The sequence below is a fragment of the Leopardus geoffroyi genome, chromosome B3 (genome assembly GCF_018350155.1).
Source record: "Leopardus geoffroyi isolate Oge1 chromosome B3, O.geoffroyi_Oge1_pat1.0, whole genome shotgun sequence".
Classification (NCBI taxonomy): domain Eukaryota; kingdom Metazoa; phylum Chordata; class Mammalia; order Carnivora; family Felidae; genus Leopardus; species Leopardus geoffroyi.
This window is the reverse complement of record NC_059337.1, coordinates 74,788,725-74,806,973: the sequence shown is the minus strand read 5'-3', so window position 1 is coordinate 74,806,973 and position 18,249 is coordinate 74,788,725. Positions and strand designations below refer to the sequence as shown.

General features: G+C 54.7%; 1 protein-coding gene across 1 annotated transcript; it reads right to left on the bottom strand.

Annotated features, from left to right (window-relative positions):
• Nucleotides 1-7,073: 7,073 nt before the first annotated feature.
• On the bottom strand, nt 7,074-16,317 carry NFATC4 (nuclear factor of activated T cells 4). Its single transcript, XM_045450557.1, has 10 exons — nt 15,995-16,317; nt 13,800-14,895; nt 12,225-12,387; nt 11,440-11,639; nt 10,939-11,111; nt 10,336-10,476; nt 9,379-9,434; nt 8,975-9,101; nt 8,201-8,782; nt 7,074-7,450 (listed from the first exon to the last, which is right to left on the bottom strand). The coding sequence occupies exons 1-10, from the start codon at nt 16,092-16,094 to the stop codon at nt 7,383-7,385; spliced, it is 2,706 nt and encodes a 901-aa protein (XP_045306513.1). The 5' UTR covers nt 16,095-16,317; the 3' UTR covers nt 7,074-7,382.
• Between the last annotated feature and the right edge of the window lie 1,932 nt (nt 16,318-18,249).

Sequence of the window (18,249 nt, the reverse complement as noted above, 5' to 3'; positions counted from 1 at the left end):
AGGATAGGGATGTGTCTGTTGTGTTTGAGGTTGTATTTTTTGGTGTCTAGAGCAGTGTCTGGCATATAGCAGGCACCAGTAAATATTTGCTGAATGAATGAATAAATGAATATTCATATTTGTGGTACCAGCCTCCCAGATGTCCCATATGACCCTCACCTCCTGCTCTTCCCACGGTAAATCAAGTCTGGTTTGTGTAACCAATAGAGTATGATGGAGATAACAGTGTGAGACTTCCAAAGCTAGGTTATAAAGTTTCCACCTTGGCTTCTTGGGTTGCTGATGCTGGGGAAAGCCAGCTGCCATGTCATGAGAACACTCAAGCAGCCCAGTGGGGAGGCCCATGAAATGTAGAACTGAGACCTTCCACTAGTTCCAACAAAGCCTTCATATGACTGCAGCTTCAGGAAAAACTCCAAGGCAAAACTGCTCAGGCAAGCCACTCCCAAATCTCTGACCCTTGGAAACTGTGAAAGATAACTTTTTATTTGTTAAGCCACAAAGTTTTGGAATAATATGTTACACAGGAACAGATAACTAATATAGTATTGTCCTAAATAAAAGAGCTTCATGATCAGGGTGCCTGGGTGGCTCAGTTGGTTGAGCGTCCAACTTCAGCTCAAGTCATGATCTCACAGTTTATGAGTTAGAGCCTCGTGTCAGGCTCTGAGGCTGGGAACCTGGAGTCTGCTTTGGATTCCGTGTCTCCTGCTCTATGCCCCTCCCCCACTCTCACTGTGTGTGTCTCTCTCTCAAGAATAAATAAATATTTTTTAAAAAAATATCTTCGGGGCGCCTGGGTGGCGCAGTCGGTTAAGCGTCCGACTTCAGCCAGGTCACGATCTCGCGGTCCGTGAGTTCGAGCCCCGCGTCGGGCTCTGGGCTGATGGCTCAGAGCCTGGAGCCTGCTTCCGGTTCTGTGTCTCCCTCTCTCTCTACCCCTCCCCCGTTCATGCTCTGTCTCTCTCTGTCCCAAAAATAAATAAACGTTGAAAAAAAAAATTTTTTTTTAAATATCTTCAAAAAAAAAAAAGATCTTCATGATCAACTGCATTTAGGAAACGTCGGATTATACAGTTAAAGGAATTCATATACAGGAGGAATCTTCAGAGCTTTTAATATGCTAAAAGCTCATTGAGAATTTCCATTCTCATTTAGCTGGTTACTCTTTGTTCATTTTGTTAACCCTTTCCAGTTTGGAAGTGTAGTTGTAAGTAAATCCACATAATCTCTCAGCATCCCAAGTAAAATGGAGATTGTCCAAGAACAGCAGGAAAAGGAGAATCTCCTGAGGATTGAGGGAGTTGGCCTTAAAATGCCTGCTCTTCACTATGTCAAGAAGCTACTTCAAAATCACCTTTCCTTTGGGACTCCCACACTTCATGGCTGCATCCACCAAGCTGGCATCAAAGGACACTTTTCTCCCTTGCACTGCTGGGGCCCAAAGTGGACATTTTGGGCCATAACACAACTGAGATCAGAATGATTGACAAAACTTTACATGAAATTCAGTGTAGTAGATTGGACTGGGTCACCAAAAAAGATATGCTGTCCTAATCTCTGGCACTTTGAATGTGATCTTATTTGGAAATAGGGTCTTTGCAGATATGGTCATACTGGATTAGGGTGGGACCTAAATTCAATGCCTGGTATCTTTATAAGAGAAATTTGGACACAGAGACACAGAGGAGACACAGGGAAGAATTCCATGTAATGATAGAGACAGAGACTGGAATGATGTTTCTACAAGTTAAGGAACACCAAAGATTGCCAGCAACCATGAGAAACTAGGAGAAAGGACTAGAATAGATTCTCCCTCAGAGCTTCCAGAAGGAACCAACTCTGCTAACAACTTGATTTCAGACTTCTGGCCTCTTGAATTATGAGAGAAGTTTCTATTGTTTTAAGCCACCTAGTTAGTGGTGCTTTGTTATGACAACCCCTAGGAAACTAATACATTAAAAAAGACCTAAAAAGAGGGGCACCTGACTGGCTCAGTAGGAAGAGTGTGACTCTTGACCTCAGGGTCGTGAGTTCGAGCCCAATGTTGGGTGTAGAGATTTACTTAAATAAACAAATACATCTTTAAAAAGAAAGATGGGGAGTCTGGGTGGCTCAGTCAGTTAAGCATCCGACTTCGCCTCAGGTCACGATCTCACTGTCCGTGGGTTCGAGCCCCGTGTCGGGCTCTGTGCTGACTGCTCAGAGCCTGGAGCTTGTTTCAGATTCTGTGTCTCTCTCTCTCTGACCCTCCCCCGTTCATGCTCTGTCTCTCTCTGTCTCAAAAATAAATAAATGTTAAAAAAAAAAAATTTAAATAAATAAATAAATAAATAAAAAGAAAGAGAAGGAAGGAAGGAAGGGACTCCTGGATGGCTAAGTCAGTTAAGTATCTGACTTCAGCTTAGGTCATGATCTTCTGGTTTGTGAGTTTGAGCCCCGTGTCGGACTCTGTGCTGACAGCTCAGAGCCTGGAGGCTGCTTCGAATTCTGTGTCTCCCTCTCTCTCTCTGTCCCTCCCCCACTCGCACTCTGTCTCTCTCTCTCAAAAATAAATATTTTAAATATATATATATATATTTTGTTGTTGTTGTTGTTGTTGTTAGAAGAAAGAAAGCAAAATAAACTTAAGAAAAGGTGAGGGGGCCAAAAGGAATTACTCAGGAAGATAAAACGTAGTACTACCTACCACAGAGCTTCCACCTTGCCCAACCTTGGCCCCTGACTTCCTGCCCTGCCAGGATCCTGCCTCACTGTGGTAGAGACGACTGGGACACACTCTGCTCTAACTAGGTCTCTCAGAGTTGAGGTCTAAGAGAGAAAAGCATAAAGAGATGCTCCTTCTCACTCTACCCAAGGCCTGAGTGACAAATCCACATTTCCTGACCCAGGGTGCAATCACTGAATATCCATTCCTTTCAGGGAATGTTTTGTTCCCCCCCTAAATGGGACAGATTCAATAGATGCTCTCAAAATATAGTTGTCCATCATTACTCGAAGAGATATGCAAACAGTGGGAGAGGACAGGTTCAGTGACCTTTCTGAAAGATCCCACAGCCCCCAGTACTTCTCCACCATTACACTTTGTTCTGCAACTGCTTATCATAAACTTTGAGTTCTGTGAGAGAAGGAACTGTGTTTGTCTCACTCATTGTTCTATCCCCACGAGCTATCACAGAGGCTGCTACAGAGAAGGACGTCAGTAAACATGTACAGATGAGGCAGCTAAAGCCCAGTTAGGCCAGGGACGTGCTAGAGATTACACAGAGAGTTGATGGCTGAGTTAGGACCCCAGGCCAGGACCTTTTCTATTCCCTGACCCCCCACCCTAGCTGAGCCTGTTTAGCTAAGCTAAGCAGTAGATAGAGCCCAGACTTCTCTTGCCTCAACTACTGCAAAACCCATTCTGGTCTCCCTGCCACTATTTCTCGAAACAGTTTCTAAATCCTAAATCACATGTGCTCACACACCCACACTCATGCCTGTAGACCCTCTGACCAAATGAGTAAAAGACTGCCTATTATCCACACTCCTTCGCATGACCTATTAAAGCATCAAAAGTCTGATTCCTTCCCCCCAGTGTGGTCTTGACCTCATATGTTTTAACTCTCAGGCATGACCCCCTCTCGCATGCCTACCTTGTTTATCCAGAAAACTCCCACTTCTCCTTGAAGACCTAGCTCAAAATCACCCACCTCTGTAAAATGTTCTTTGACCCTCCCTCTCAAGCTCTGCTCCCTGTGTTTCCATAGCAACGTACCATTTCTGCCTCTTGGACAGCTCAGATAAAATCACCTCACCCCCGTCTCCAGGCAGGAAAGTGTCCGCTTCTAGTGCCTGGATTGTCTGCTCCTCCACAGCAAGGCCCCGGTGTGATTCCCGTATCCTATGTGCCTAGCACAGGACTCAGCACAGAGCAGGGGCCCTGGGGGACTTTGTGGACCGTTGGCTAAGTGAGCAACCAGACACTGAGGCCACTAAAACCAGCTCCCAAAAAAAGTAGCCAAACCCCTTTGCACTTCCTACATCTGGAACTTCCAGGAAGTGCCCTATGTTGCAGGGGTTTTTTTTGTTTTTTGGGTTTTTTTTTTGCAACCTTCAAGACAACTGAGATTATCTACACAGCAAGATGGAGCCAGGTATAGAGAGAGATGAGTTGCAATGTCATGAATGTGTGTGCCCTTCCCCTCCCCTTAGGAACACTTTTCCAGGTGAGGCTCCACCCAGGACAGCCCAGGCAAGATCTGGGAGAAGGGAGCTATTTTAGAGTCTGGAGTGGGAAGGGGTGACACTTAATTGACAAATGACTCTAGATCTCAAGCATTCTTGTGCTGAATAATCACCTAGGGCACTCCTTAAAATGCAGATACTAGGCCCTGGCCCCAAAGAATATAATTGAGTAGGTCAAGGGTTGCCTAGGAATCTACATTAAAAACCAAAACAGGGGGACCTGGCTGGCTAAGTCAGAGCTTGCAACTGTATCTCAGGGTTGTGGGTTTGAAGCCCACATTGGATGTAGAGATTACTTAAAAATAAAACCTTTAAACAAAACAAAACAAAAAAACTCTCCCTAGTGATTCAAATACAAGAAATCCTCAGACCACACTTGGAGAAACCCTGGCCAAGAAAGTCTTTTCTGGCACCAGCTGAAGATCTGGCCTCCTCCCCTCTCTCTCTCTCTCTCTCTCAACCCCAGCCTCAGGGACCTAGATGTCTGTAGGGATCCTGGGAAGAGACAGTGACCCTGGGAGGCTGACTCACAACAGGATTCCAGTAGGAAGAGGGGTTAGGCCTACAAAGAATGGGCCCAAAAGGCGGAACAGGCCCTGGCAGAGCAAGTCACAGGGAGGCAGATGTCAGCTCAACCCCAGGAAGACCTTCATGGCAGATCGATTGTATCACCCCAGGCTTAAGACCTACCATCTAGTAGGAAAGCTCCCACAATCCTCGAATAACTAAATTCCCCGGCACAGCTACAAGGGCCCTCAGAACTTACCCACTGCTGCCTTCTCCAAACCCTCCTCACAGCCCTCTACTTCCAGAATTTAACCTGTACCCCATCCCCACCAAACAGAACCTCTCCTGCTCCTCCAAGAATGCCAAGCCTTCCATCTGTTAGCCTTCCTTGTTTGCCTCTCTCCAGGGTCTCTCTGCCATGCTGGTAGCTCTGCCTAACCTGCCCTTCCCCTAATCAGCCTGGGCAATTCTGTCACCCTGAAGTTAGTTCCCTCTCACCCCCACAACTGGATGACATGCCCCTGATCTCTGCTCCTTCTACACCCCATATTAAAACTACTCACCGCCCTCCTCCACAACAAGATCCAACATACTGTCTGTATAAGAAATATTTTTGGAGTTGAACTGTTTGAATTTTTATAGTGAGCTCTTTCCTTACTGTTGCCCTGAGGCTAAGAAGTCCTCCAGGACCCACTGGCTGGCAGTTATAGCTGCTCAAGAAATGTGTGGCAATGAATGAATAGCAGTGCCCTGACAGAAAATGAAATGGTCTGCCTTGGGAGGCAGTGAGTGCCCGCTATCTGCAGCTTTCCATTCACAGAGGCTGACCTACCCCTCGTCAGAGATCTTGGGGATGGAGCCAAAGAATGCTCCCTGTGACTCATGTGCCCCAGGGTCCCTCCTGACATTGAGATTACAGGGCAATGACTCTGGCCTCTGCTGGAGGATACTTTTTTTTTTTTTTTTTTTAAGATTTTATTTTTAAGTAATCTCTACACCCAATGTGGAACTCAAAGTTACAACCCCAAGATCAAGAGTTGCAAGCTCTACCAACTGAGCTAGCCAGGCACCCTGAGGGTATCTTTAAAAGAGCAGCCAAAGCCCAGTGATCTGATCACTTGAGGTCAGTTTGGTTCACAAAAATTTGAATTCAGGAAGACAGAGGAAATTCATTGCAGAGCAGCAACCAGATGGAGAGGGGTGGGTGGGGGGAAGGTATTATCCCCATTTCCTGGGCCTCCAATCTAGAGCCAGCTTCTGTCACACCTGCCCTGGAACACACAGGTACTTGCCAGGCCTGCCTAGACCCACTGGGCATAGAGAGGCCCCACCAGCCTTAGGTGAGGCAAGTTTCCCAAGTACGAATTCCCTGAATATCTTTTGAGTATGGCTGCCTGCAGCCAGGCCTCTCCAACTCAGCTTGGTGGTACCCAGTGCCTACTGTGTACCAGGCGGCGCCAGGTGAGCAGGGCAGATAAGGTCTGACTTTCCCCAGCCCAGTGGAGACTTGGTCCCTCCCATGGCCTGTTAACTGGGGCAAACCAGGTTTCCAACCCCGGCCTGTCAGTGGGGACATGTGGGTGTACCTGCAGGATAGACCAGGAGATCATACAATGCCCTGAACCCGGGCAAGTGGTGACCAGAGCTGTGGGGAGCTGCTTGGTTTCCTATAGTCTACCTCTGAAGCACAGATGTTTCCAGAACGTCTTCACAGTCCTCAAAGGTGGGAGAATCCGGTGTGGATGGTTTCCTATAGTCTACCTCTGAAGCACAGATGTTTCCAGAACGTCTTCACAGTCCTCAAAGGTGGGAGAATCCGGTGTGGATGGGTCCATGCCAGCCCTCCCTCACCCCTAACCATACTCGAGGGAGATAAGCCTCAGGCCCGAGCCCAAAGGTATCTGAGGGTGGGTTGGGGAGGGTGGGCTAGGCAGGAGGCCAGGAGTGTGGCTGGCATTCAACCTGTTAGTTGATTAGCTGTGTGACCTTGGACAAGCCCTTTTCCCTCTCTGAGCCGGGGATTTCTCCTTTATAAATGGGGAAAAGGGATCAGACTGGTTTTCGTGACCTTGGCTATGAATCCGAATCATCTGAGTGGCGGTAAGAGAAAGAAACTTGAAAATACACAGATTCCTAGGCCCCATCCCAAAGCTCCTAAAGGAATCTGAATCCCCAGGGAGGAGAGGCCTACTCAAGCCCCCAACCTCACTCCAGCTGGGGAGCCTCTGGAGTCCCTTCAAACCCTCCCCAGCACCCCTCCACTGAGAAACTCTTTGGGATACAGGGCTAGAGTAAGCTGCCCCATCTCTCTGTCCAAAGACTTCTGGAGCCTGAAGCACTAGTCAGTGAGCAGTTTATTATCCATCAAGCTGTCCCCAGCCTCCCAGCACCATGGCCTGTACACAACTAGACACAGCCTTCACTCCAGTCTTTCCTCACACCCAGCCTTGGTCCCCACCCCCATCTTAGCCCCTCCAAGGCAGCACCAGGCCCAGGGGCCACACCTCAGCTAAGGGCAGGGGAGAGGAGGCAAAAGCTGGAGAAAGAGGATCCAGATTGGCCCCAAGCTTCTGGAACCGCCACCCCAGGATGAAGGGAAAGTGGGCAGGGCTTGGGCAGGGGGGCTGGGGTTGCCAGGTGATGCTTCAGGCAGGAGGCTCTTCTCCAGGAGGTGCAGGGAAGCCACTCAGGTCTCGGCCAATGATCTCACTCACTGTAAAGGAGGTGCAGTTGAAAGATTGGGCTAGGGACTGGTCCCCACCTTTTCCAGAAATTCCCAATCCATTCCAGGCAGGCCTCAGTCTAGGATGCTTCTAGGCTCCTCCTCCACTGGCTTCTCTTCCACAGGGCCTCAGTTTCCCCAATGTGTCTTGATACCTGTCCCCAATCAAATCTCACTCAATTCCATCCATGTGGGCTCCCAGGCCCCCATCTTAGCCCTTTCCTGCTGGCTCGGCCTGCGGTGTTTGGGCAGTCACTGTCATTGGGGCCAGAGGTGGGTGTAGCCAGTGGGAGGAAGGAGATGCAAAATACGAAGGCTCCTCACCACCAAACTTGACTACAGTCACCATGTGTGGGGGGACGCTGAGGCAAGGGAAAATGTGCCTGACTGGGACCTCAGCAAGCCCCTGCCCCGCTCTGAAATTCAGTGTGTGACTCTGACAATTGAGGGAGCTAGGCCGAATGGTCTTCAAAGTACTTCTAGCCCGGAAATTCTGTGATCTGGGACAGAGGGTAGAGGCAGGAGAAGGGCTGGGGCAGAAACTCTCTGCACCCTTCAGAACTGAGTTTAACCAGATTTAGGTGGCCACATGCACCAAACACTTGCCTCCTGAGACCCTCCAATTGGCCCTGAAGGCCCCAGGATGCCCCATCTCTGGGAAGCCAAACTCCAGCCCTCAGCAAACATGCAGAGCAATCTCTTGCACACACTCACACTCACAACCCCCAGCCCCACACCCACCTTCCTCCAGCGTGATACCCTGGATAGGGACACTGTCTCGGAAGCCGCTGCCGTAGCCACCCCTGGATTTCTCCTGCTCCGGAGCCCCCTCCCCAGGGCCATAGCTCGGCCCTACCTCATTGTATCCCTCAGCAGGTGGGGGATGAACACCACTCTGGGGAGGGAAGGGGCCTTCGAGCGGTGGGGATGAAGGCAGTGGAGGTCGAAAGGGAGCTGGAGGAGGGAACGGCAGCCCCAAGGGAAATGGGGAGCCCCGTCCTCCATAGGGGTCACTAGGGAAGGGCCGGGGAAGGAAGGAGACTGGAGGCGGGCGGGCACAACCTGCGGTACCCCCAGTCTCAGGGAACATCCGTAGGCCAGCTCTGTAGGATGGTGGGGGCCCCGTCTGGGGGTACAGAGGGGGTGTGCCATAGCTGAAGCCTTCTGACAGGTAAGGAGCTTCGTAAGCAGGGTCTTCGTGGGGATAGGAGGGGTATGGGGGCCTGGGTGGTGAGAAGTCCATGTCAGTGCCAAAGGGGGGGCCAGGTGCTGAAGGGAAGCCGCGGAGAGAGGAGTCCGGTAAAGGCTCCTCCTTGAAGATCACTGGGTAGATGAGAAAGCAGGACACACTGGTGAGAGGGCTGGCAGTCTCCCCACTGCACAGCCTCTGCCCACTTCTCTGTCCCCAGGCTCCATCCATCCCTTGGATCCTCACGATAGGGCACCGCATCCCTCTGCCCCTGCCTCAGCTCCCCGTATCCCCACACCCCCACCGTGGGCTTTCCCAGAACGTACCAGGCAGGAACTTGAAACTCTGGGTAGGACTGCGCTTCCTCCGCCCATTGGAGACATAAAAGTAGACCTGGACTGGCCGGGACACCCGCTTGTTGCTGTACTCAGGGACAGTCAGGGTCAGCGTCACCTGGGGAAGAACACAGGATGAGGCAGGGAGCCCTCGGGGATCTGGCTCGGCATAGCCCTTTCAAGGACCCAAACTCCACCTCCTGGCTTTTTCCATTTGCTAGACAGCAAACTTCATTTCCTAGAGATGAACCTGCTCCCAGAGTGACCAGACTGCCTCCTCCAGAAAAGAAGAGGTAGCTTCTGGAGTCCATTCCCATGGGCAAGGGACATAGCTGTGAATTTCCTGACTTCTCCCACCACCCGCCCGGGGTGGGTGCCCTAGGTGACACTGGTACCTCATTGCTCTGCAACCGGTTCACTGTGGCCTCCTCCTCCCACTGCAGCTTTCCATCTGTGCAGGAGGAACAGAGAGCTCCAGCCCAATTCCAGGGCCCGTGCCCCTTGCCCAGTCCCCTGCCACTTCCCCTCCTGCTAGAGTCAGGGCCACACTCAGAAGGCCCCTACAAGGCCTGGCTCACAGAGGAGCCCACTGCGTGTTTACTCAATTGGATGGAAGAGGCAGCAAACTGAAACAAGAGAAGTGGCAGGGCCAGCCCGGGGAACCAGAGAGAGTTCATGACAGAGGTGACTCTGGAACCCTCCCATTCAGTTCCAAACATCCCCTGCCATGACAGTGCTGGGAGGAAGTTCAAGAGTAAGAAAGGTCCTAGTTTGAAGGAAGGCAATGAGACCCTGATCTCAAGATCCAGAATCTCTGAACCTTCTCTGACATGGTCCCAGGGTGCTCCATTTGAGTGTAGGTGCTGGGGTTCTTGGTGGGCAGGGGTGGGGGGAGGGCAAAGGGCTCAGGTTGGTGGGTTTACTTGGACCCCTAAATGTCCCCTTCTCCAGCCCCACAACTGACCCGAGGCCCCTCACAGGCTTTGTAATCACAGTTGTGCTACCAGGTCCATAACTCAGGAGGGGCTTGGGGTCTGGGAGGATATAAGTCCCCTCTTCCTCTCTCCTCTATGGACTATCTACATGGGAGTAAACTGTGTCAAAGCTGACTCCTCTTTAATAAAATGAATGTGATTTCTCACATCTGTTCATCATCTTGAGCATTTCAGATTGCTGTCACACCCATCTCCCCATGGGAAGCAGACAGGACAATAGGAAGGGCAGTCCATCTGTTCCCTTTCACAGATAAGGAAACTGAGGTTCAACTTGCTAGTTTAATGACAGAGCCAGAGATCTCTCACTTGCCCGTTCCAAACTCCTCCTGCCTGCCCCCCGCCCCCATGAGTGCTCACCAGGGCCCCTCTCGATGAACACCACCTTGGAGTCTGGCAGGAAGTTGGAGCCAGTGAGCACTAGTTCCTCTCCTCCTCTCACAGAACAGGCACTGGGGCTGTAGGCCTCTACCTGGGGCAGCTCCTGGGCCGAGCGCTGGGCTGCAGAGCAGTGCAGAAAGGAGGCTGGCTGGGCTGAGTCCAAGAGGACCCCACCCTTCTTGGAATAACTGCCACGGGACCCTGGAGGAGTCCTCCTCGGTAGCAGACATACAAGTAAATCAACAGTATCCCTGGGGTCACACACACCAGGTGAGGAGCTTGGGCAGAGACAGAGATGAACAGCGTCACCTAAGGGCAGAGCTACCCAAACAAGTACACAGGGCCACCCAGAGACAGATGGAGGACAGGCCAGAGACAGTCCAGCCCAGAGACAGAGTCTGTGGCAGGGACAAATTAGAACACTGCCCCCAACCCCTCCATAATAGAAATAAGCGCTGAGTCCTTTACAGGGCTACCTAGGACAGGACACAAAACACTATGCAGAAGAGATGGGATGCCAGACACACACGCAAACAGGGAGTGGCAAGAGACATAGAGATGGCACAGGGCCTCTTTGCTCACAGCACTCAATGGGCACTGATGCTGTCTGCACTGAGACGACCTTCCCGCTGCCCTGGGGCACGTGCACCCGGAAGACGAGCCGCACACGGGTGTTCTTGCGCCCAATGTCTGTCTCCCCCTTCCGCAGCTCAATGTCTGAGTTCCGGAGCTTCAGGATTCCAGCACAGTCAATGCTGAAGGCAGAGAATGGAAGGCAAGCCCCGACCCAGCTGAAGCCAAATGGCGAGGCCCCTGTAAGGAGGAAGCCCCACGCTTCATCCAAAGCCCTGAATGACTTTCTCTGGGAACCTAGGGGGGTATTTTCTAATCACAGGTGGTCTCTCCAAGGTGCTCCCTAGGCCCCAAGTCCTCTTCTAGATCATGAGAAGGCCCGGAACCTGTTCCTAGAAGTGATGTCCAGCTAGCTCTTCTGGGAAGAGGAAGAGTGGGCCTAGCTTAGACCTCATGGAAAAGGCTGGTCCTAAAGCCTGAAGACTGAGGGGAAGTGAAGTGGGGACCTACTTGGCTGCCATGTTGTTCTCAGGAAGCAGGGTCATCTCCAACACTTTGGTACCACTGACTACAGCTTCATAGCTAGCTGTGGCCACCATCTTGCCTGTGATACGGTGCACCTGATAGAAGGCATGAGGCCGCAGGTTCCTTTCATCTGCAGTGCCAATGAACATCTGTAGGGTCAGTGGCTTCTCACTGTAGCCTAGGAGCTGGCAGACGGAAAGAGAGGCCACCCAACTGAAACCCCCACTGTCTCATCCTTCATCCATCCCTGGGCTTTCAGTCCGCCAGGGGATGAGGATGGTGAAAGATAAAGGATGTCCTGAAAGGGATTCCCAGGGGGAATTGGGCACCAGCTGTGGAGAAAACGTGGCCTGGAGTTTACAGTGTTACTCTTGGAATAAGGCCCAAACTGAGCTGGGCAAAGGGGGAAATCTTCCAAGAGAGACTGGCCCAACTCAACAGACAACCTAACTCCCAGTGAACTTTGGCCTCAGCCTAACCCCTCCCCCATATCTGGCAGGCTACCATTTTCCAGAGTAGACATGAGGCGGGTGTCCCATGGGAAGAGTGGAGCGGGGGTGGAGGGACAGAGAAGGAGAGAGTATATCCGGGTCCTGGAAGTGCACCCTTCCTCCCTTAACTCCAGCCCCTCCCCCAGGCTGCCTGCAGGGTCATTGCTGAGAGGGAGTGTGGGAAAGGGCAGTGCCATGGGTCTGCACAGCTGGAGCCCATCTGCAGGGATCTGGGACTGGAGAAGAGAAAGGCTATCAGGACTGCCCTCTGCCCCTTACCTTGACTACAGGGTGACCACCAGGGGCAGCTTTGACAGCCCCTCGGCTGCCCTCGGTCTCGTAATGGGCCCGGTGGTGGGCTCTAGGCTGCACCTCAATCCTCAGCTCCAGCTGCTCATACTGGCTGGGCAGAGGCCAGTCCAGCGGGGGTAAGGCAGAGGTCCTGGGTAGGAGAGAAAAGCACTGATCATATGCAGTCTCAGACCTCAGTCGGAGCAGCGCTGGGCCCAGCTCCCTGGGATGTGAGGGAGGAGGGGGTGTGAGTGTGGGAGAAAGGAAGTCACAGCAGAAATAAAACAGTCCACCAGCCCCAAAGCAAGGGGAGATAGGAGACAGCCCTCTCAGAGCCCCTTGAGATGAGGGTGTGGAAGATGACACAAGGCCTGAGACTCCTTTCTTTCCAGTTCTGAGCACAGGGTTTGGGGTGGCGAGGGTTCCTTCATGGGGAGGCAGAGGTGAACCTAGACCTAATCCTAATCCCCAGACCTGGATGGGAAGAGTCAAGTAAAGAAATTCTTCAGGCCAGAAAAGTCCTCAGAGGTTACCCCTTTGTTTTTCAAATAAAGAAACTGAGGCCCAGGGAGTAGAATCCAGCAAGCCAAGCAAGCCAGTGACTGACAGAAGCCAGGATTGTTTCCAAGCCAGCACCCTCTCCACTAGTTGGGGCTGGACAGGTCAGTTCCAGAAAGCTGGGGGTTACAGATGGGTAACTTTCCTGTCCTGAACTCAAAGATACCCCCCCTCCCCCAGGTGGTGGCTGGCATCGTCTGGAGACACTCTGAGTAGTCGAAACTAGGGGAGAGGGTACCATCCAGAAAGAAGAGGCCAGGGATGTTGCTAAACTATCCTACAGCGCCCACCACAGCCCCATACAACCATCATCCTGCTCAAAATATCAACCATGCTGCGGAAGTGAAACCCTGCCCTGCAGGAACCCATGAGAGCAGGTGTAAAGGTTTCTTTCCCCAGGAAACTTTTCTGCGTAGAGCCAACTCAATCTGACATCCCAAGATTTAGGATTATTGAAATGTGCAGGGTTCTTGAATGAAAAGGGTGGACGAACTTCAAGAACTGCTTGTTTCAGTATGAATTCCTTGACTTGCAAGCTATGTTATTCAAATTAGCAGCTACACTTTTAATCAGTAAGTCAGGGCCCTAGAAATTAAGAGAAGGGAGACTCCCTGCTACTGGGTGTAGGGCAGAAATCCAGCCAGGTTCCATGCCCAGCCAGTGCCAGCATAGAGCTAAGGATGGGGAACACCCTAGAGATGCTCCTTCTTTACCTAAGTGGTCCTCTTGGTGGGGGTGGGGGAGAGGTTTTTCCTTATTGGTCCCCAGGGAGTGATTGTCCTTTTGTAAATTATCTGTCTGGAGGGGGTGGGGTTTTTGTTTTGTTTTGTTTTGTTTTTTAATGCTCTCCAAAACTGGGTAGATGGCAGCAGCCAAGCTGGTTGCAGATTCTCTTCTGAAATGCCAAGGACACAGAACTAGGACCTTTCTTCAAACCCATCCCGTCACCCTCCTCCTCTAAGTGAGATGGCTGGAGACACAGGCGGTGCTAGGCACAATCCTCACCTGAAGATGGGGCTGTGTCCCCCAATCCGGGCCTTGGACCAAGCCAGTGGGGAGGGCACTGCCAGGTAGTCCATTCCCGCCACCTCCTTCCGAGGACCCCCGGGAGGAGCCACGGCCTCCTCTGCTCCTGACTGCAGCTTTCCATTGCACGGGGCAGGCTCCTCAGGCCGAGGCAGAGCCACTGCCTGCTCGCTGGAGGTCCGCCGGGTCTTCTGCGGGATGCTCTCCGCTGGTGGGGCTCCCACGTAGTCAAAAGGGCCAGGGGAGCCAGGGTCACGGGCCAGAGGCAATGGGGGTGGTGGAGGTGGCTCGGGCCCCTCCTCCCCCAGGCTGCCGCGGCGGGACAGAGCTGGGGAGGCCGAAGACGGGGTCCCAGAGCTGGAATAGCGCCGCTTGCCACAGGGAGAGGCGGGCCGCGGGGAGGCTGGGGTGGGCCCAGGAGCGCTGAGGAGTAGCCAGCTATCCTCTGGCCCCCGACCTCCGGGGCTCGGACCATACAGGTTCCAGGGATCGTCAGGGGTCCATGGCCTAGGGGAGGCCCTAGGCGAGGGCAGGGGGGAGCCCAGGCCAAAGCGGGAGGCCGCCTCATTTAGCTCAGACTCCACCTCGTCGCAGGCCGCATACAGGGCTGCCTCGTCTGAAGCGTCGGAGAAGAAGCTCCACGAGGACAGGCTGCTGCTGCCAGGGCTGGGGCTGAAGAAGGGGCCCCCGCCCTGGCCCCCGGTCTCTCGGTAGCCCCCAAAGCCTTCTGGTGGTGGGTAATCCCTGGGGGAGCCGTCCCCCCAGGCATCAGGGTTGTCCTCCAGCGTGGCCGGCGGGTCGGGCGTGGGAGAGATGGAGGTGATGCGGATGCTAGGGCACTCAAGAACACGGCCCCCCCCAACCCCCCCGGAAGCCCCTCCCGGCCCCCCCAGCCTCACTGACCGGGCGGGCTGGCTCTCCCAAGTGCCAGGTGAGGGGGCCGGGCGGGGTGGTGGCGAATGCATGCCAGGCCGAGGGGGTGGAGGCCGAGGAATGCCAATAGGGGCAGCGCCATAGGGAGGGGGCTCCCCCAGGGCCAGACGGCAGCATGGCGGGGCGTCCTCTGAGTCCAGTTCTGTCGAAATGGGAAGGGAGGGGAACAGAGAGAGGGATGCCACAGGAGATGGGGACAAAGAGAAGCAGGTGAGATGTCTGGGTTCCTCGAGTGGCCAGCCCTCCACGCCCCGTATCCCACCCCCTCCTCAGTATAAGGGGGCTGGGTCCTGAGATGCCCTTCAGAGCCACGAAGACAAAGGCAAAGTTGGACCTCAGAAGGTGGAGTGCACAGATCCAGACGTCCCAGGCCTTTTCCCACTGGGATAACCTGAGCCCCTGGCCCTGGAACCAGGGGTACCAGACGGGGCGGGTCTTAAGGTGAGGAAGTCGACTCGAGAGGAGCTGGATTTGGGCCTGGAGGCGTGTTTAGGGAAGCGCAGGGCTGGGCTGGGGGCGACTCACACATGAACCCAATTAGCAGCGGCTCCCAAACCCCCAAACGGTGCTGGCAGGAGCCCCAGTTGCCATCGCAACAGTGGCCAAGGGAGGGGGGCTCCAGGGCTGTGGCAACGAGGGGAGGTGGCTCCTCCCTTGCTCCCCCCATCTGGGGGCGGGGGTACAGCCGAGGGGATGCTGCGTGCCGGGCCCGGCCCGGGGGAGGGGGCCGCGGGCAGCGCGAATTCCGTGAGAGCGGCGGCCGCCGCCCCCGGCTCAGTCCCCGCCATCTGCCTCTCATTGCGGCCGGCGGGGGAGGGGGAGGGGAGGGGCGCCCTGGCGGGCCCGGAGAGCTCCCCCAGCCCCGGGCGTCGGGTCCGCCGGCCCAGGGCCGGGACCGCGAGGGACACACTCCGGGGCCCCCTTCCCCTTCCCCTGGCAGCGCCCGGGGCTCCCGGGGCCGCTGTTCCCGCCTGCCCCCCAGCCCGGTGACAGACGGCCCAGCCGAGAGGCGGCGCGCGGCCAACGGCACCCCCACCCCCACCCCAGTCACGACCTAAAAAGGAGAAAGTGGTGCCCGGCCCCCAGCCTCACCTCCGCAGACCCCTGAGCCTCTGCGACTTCCCCCCACCTCTGAGCCCCTTATCCTCCACCCCAGGCTCGCTGCCCTAAAATCCCCAGTCTCAGGATCTCCGGGCCCTTCCTTTCTTGACCCCAAGACCACTTCCCAGCCCCGCACTAACCTTCCCCCGACCCCCCCGCGCCCAGAGGGGGGGTCTCCTTTTCCTCCCCGAACACCAGCTTAAATTCCAGCTCCTCATCCTCGCAGCTCGCTGCCCCCATGGAGCCGGCCAGAGCCCCCAGGTCCCGGTCTGGGTGGGAGGGGGGGAGCTCAGGAGGCTGCCGTATCTTCACCCGTGGCTCCCTCCCTCCCCTTCTCCGTGACGCCCCCTCCTCCGCTGCTGCCTCCTCCCTCCGGACGCCCCCTCGTTATTATAGAAACTTTTCCAAACTTTTTTCCCCCAAACTTCTTCAAAGCGCCCCCCCCAGCCTGTCCCTGATTGGCTGCCCGGGATGCTCCAGCCCCTCCTCCAGGGATGAGATGAGAAAACCACGCGCCCCTCGTCCTCCCCCACCCTCCCTCCCTCTGTCCTCTCTCCAGTCCCTCCCCCTCAAAAAAAAAAAAAAAAAAAAAAAAAAAGGAACAAAACTTAATTGGAAAACGGTCCCTCAGGCTTGGTGCGACCTCACTGAAGCCTATAGGCCCGCATTGGAGACAATCATATCCCTCCGGGAGCATTTCCACCACCACCACCACCCTCTTGTTAGTCTAAGTTGGGGCTCCGGGTCCGAGAGCCTTAAAGGGGCCATATCCTGGGTCCACCGTGTAGAGAGCCCAGGCAGACCCTTTCTTAAGTTCTGAAGAGTTGTGCAGCCAGCAACTCTCAAGCAAGGACACCTCCTCTCTCCTTCGCCTCCAAGCCTTCGGGCCCAGCGGGCTCTGGGGTGCAGAGCGGCTACAGCCTGCTCTGAAAAGGAAAAAGTCTTCCATCGTCTGAGGCCGCCCTGCCTGGAAGCCTTTGCCCTGCAGAATCAGCCCTTCCAGCTACCGTCTCTGCCCAACCCTCAAAGGTGAAGAACTTTTAGCCGTCTTGGGGAACTGTTCAAAGGTCCACAGCCTCTGACGAGCGGTGATCCAGGCCGGACTTTACCGCTGCCCTTGTCCCAGCCACCCAGAGGGGCCATTAATTAGCCTCCGCGGGAAGTCGGCTCCCTCCTCCCTAGAAATGCAGTCTGGAATGAATCTCGGATCCGATGGCATCCCGCTCCGGCTCGCCTGAAAATCCTGGCCAGATTTTCTAGGAGCCCAGAGCCGGGCGACCTTGTGGGCCCCGGGGTTGGACACCTGTCACCTGGGCGGGGGGGGAGGAAGGAAGACTCGGACTGGAGTTTCAAGGAAGGGCAGGTATGGTGGGGCCTGGTTGGGTGAGAGGGAGTTAGATCAGAGATTCTTGATTCAGCAGGCGTCCGGGGTACCATCCCCGCCCCCGACCCCCAAGCAAGAATGTGTACTTCAAAGTTCTCTAACAGGCCGCAGCGATTTTTCATCTAAATCCCTCCAGCTCAGGCTGCGCCCTCAGCGGCGCCCCAGCCCCGCACCTAAAGGGTTAAGCGACGCCCCTCGGGTCAGACGTTTACAAACACTCGGGAGCCGGGCGGGGACCGCGCCCGTTACTCTAATGAGAAACAGGCTCTGCGGGGCTGGGGAAGAGGGGAGGGCTGGCCCGGCGGGCCGGAGCTCCGCAGCGGCGCAGGCGGCTCCCCTCCCTTCCCTCCCGTCCTCCCGCTGGCCCGCCCTGGGGACCCCCCCCTCCAGCCCCCGGGGACCCCAGTGACGTGCGGAGCTGCTCCGGCTCCGAGCCCAAGACCGCGACGCTGGAGGGGCGGGGATAAGAGGCTGGGCCGGCGGGGAGAGAAGAATGTTCCGAGGCCGAGCAGGGTGGCGGCCTGGTTTGATTTTTCTTTTTCTTTTTCTTTTTCTTTTCTTTTTTTTTTTTTTTTTTTTTCTCCCCCTTTGGTTGATCTCCTCAAATTACATTTCCCTTCCAGCTTCATCTCGGAAATAAAGGAAGGAGAGACCTACAGGGAGGGAGAGCGAGGAACACCCTGAGACTCGCGCGACCAGCTTCCACCCGAGGGGGCTGCAGAGAGAGGAGGGAAGCGGAGGCTAGAAGGGCAGGGGAAGAGACCCCAACCCAGCCCCTGCTTCCCCACACGTCGCCCCCGCGCCCCCCACCCCTCTGCTACACACGCAGACGCGCACATTCTTTTCAAATGTCATATTTCCTTTGATCCTGGGCAGCGTTTCTCCATGTGTCTGGCTCAGCTCCTGCCCAGCCAGCCACCTCCTCCTCTCACCCCCCTTTGTATATTTTCCTGGAGAACTCTTCCCCTCCTCCAAGCATCTGGAAGGCCCTCGAGGCTGGCGTCGGCGCAC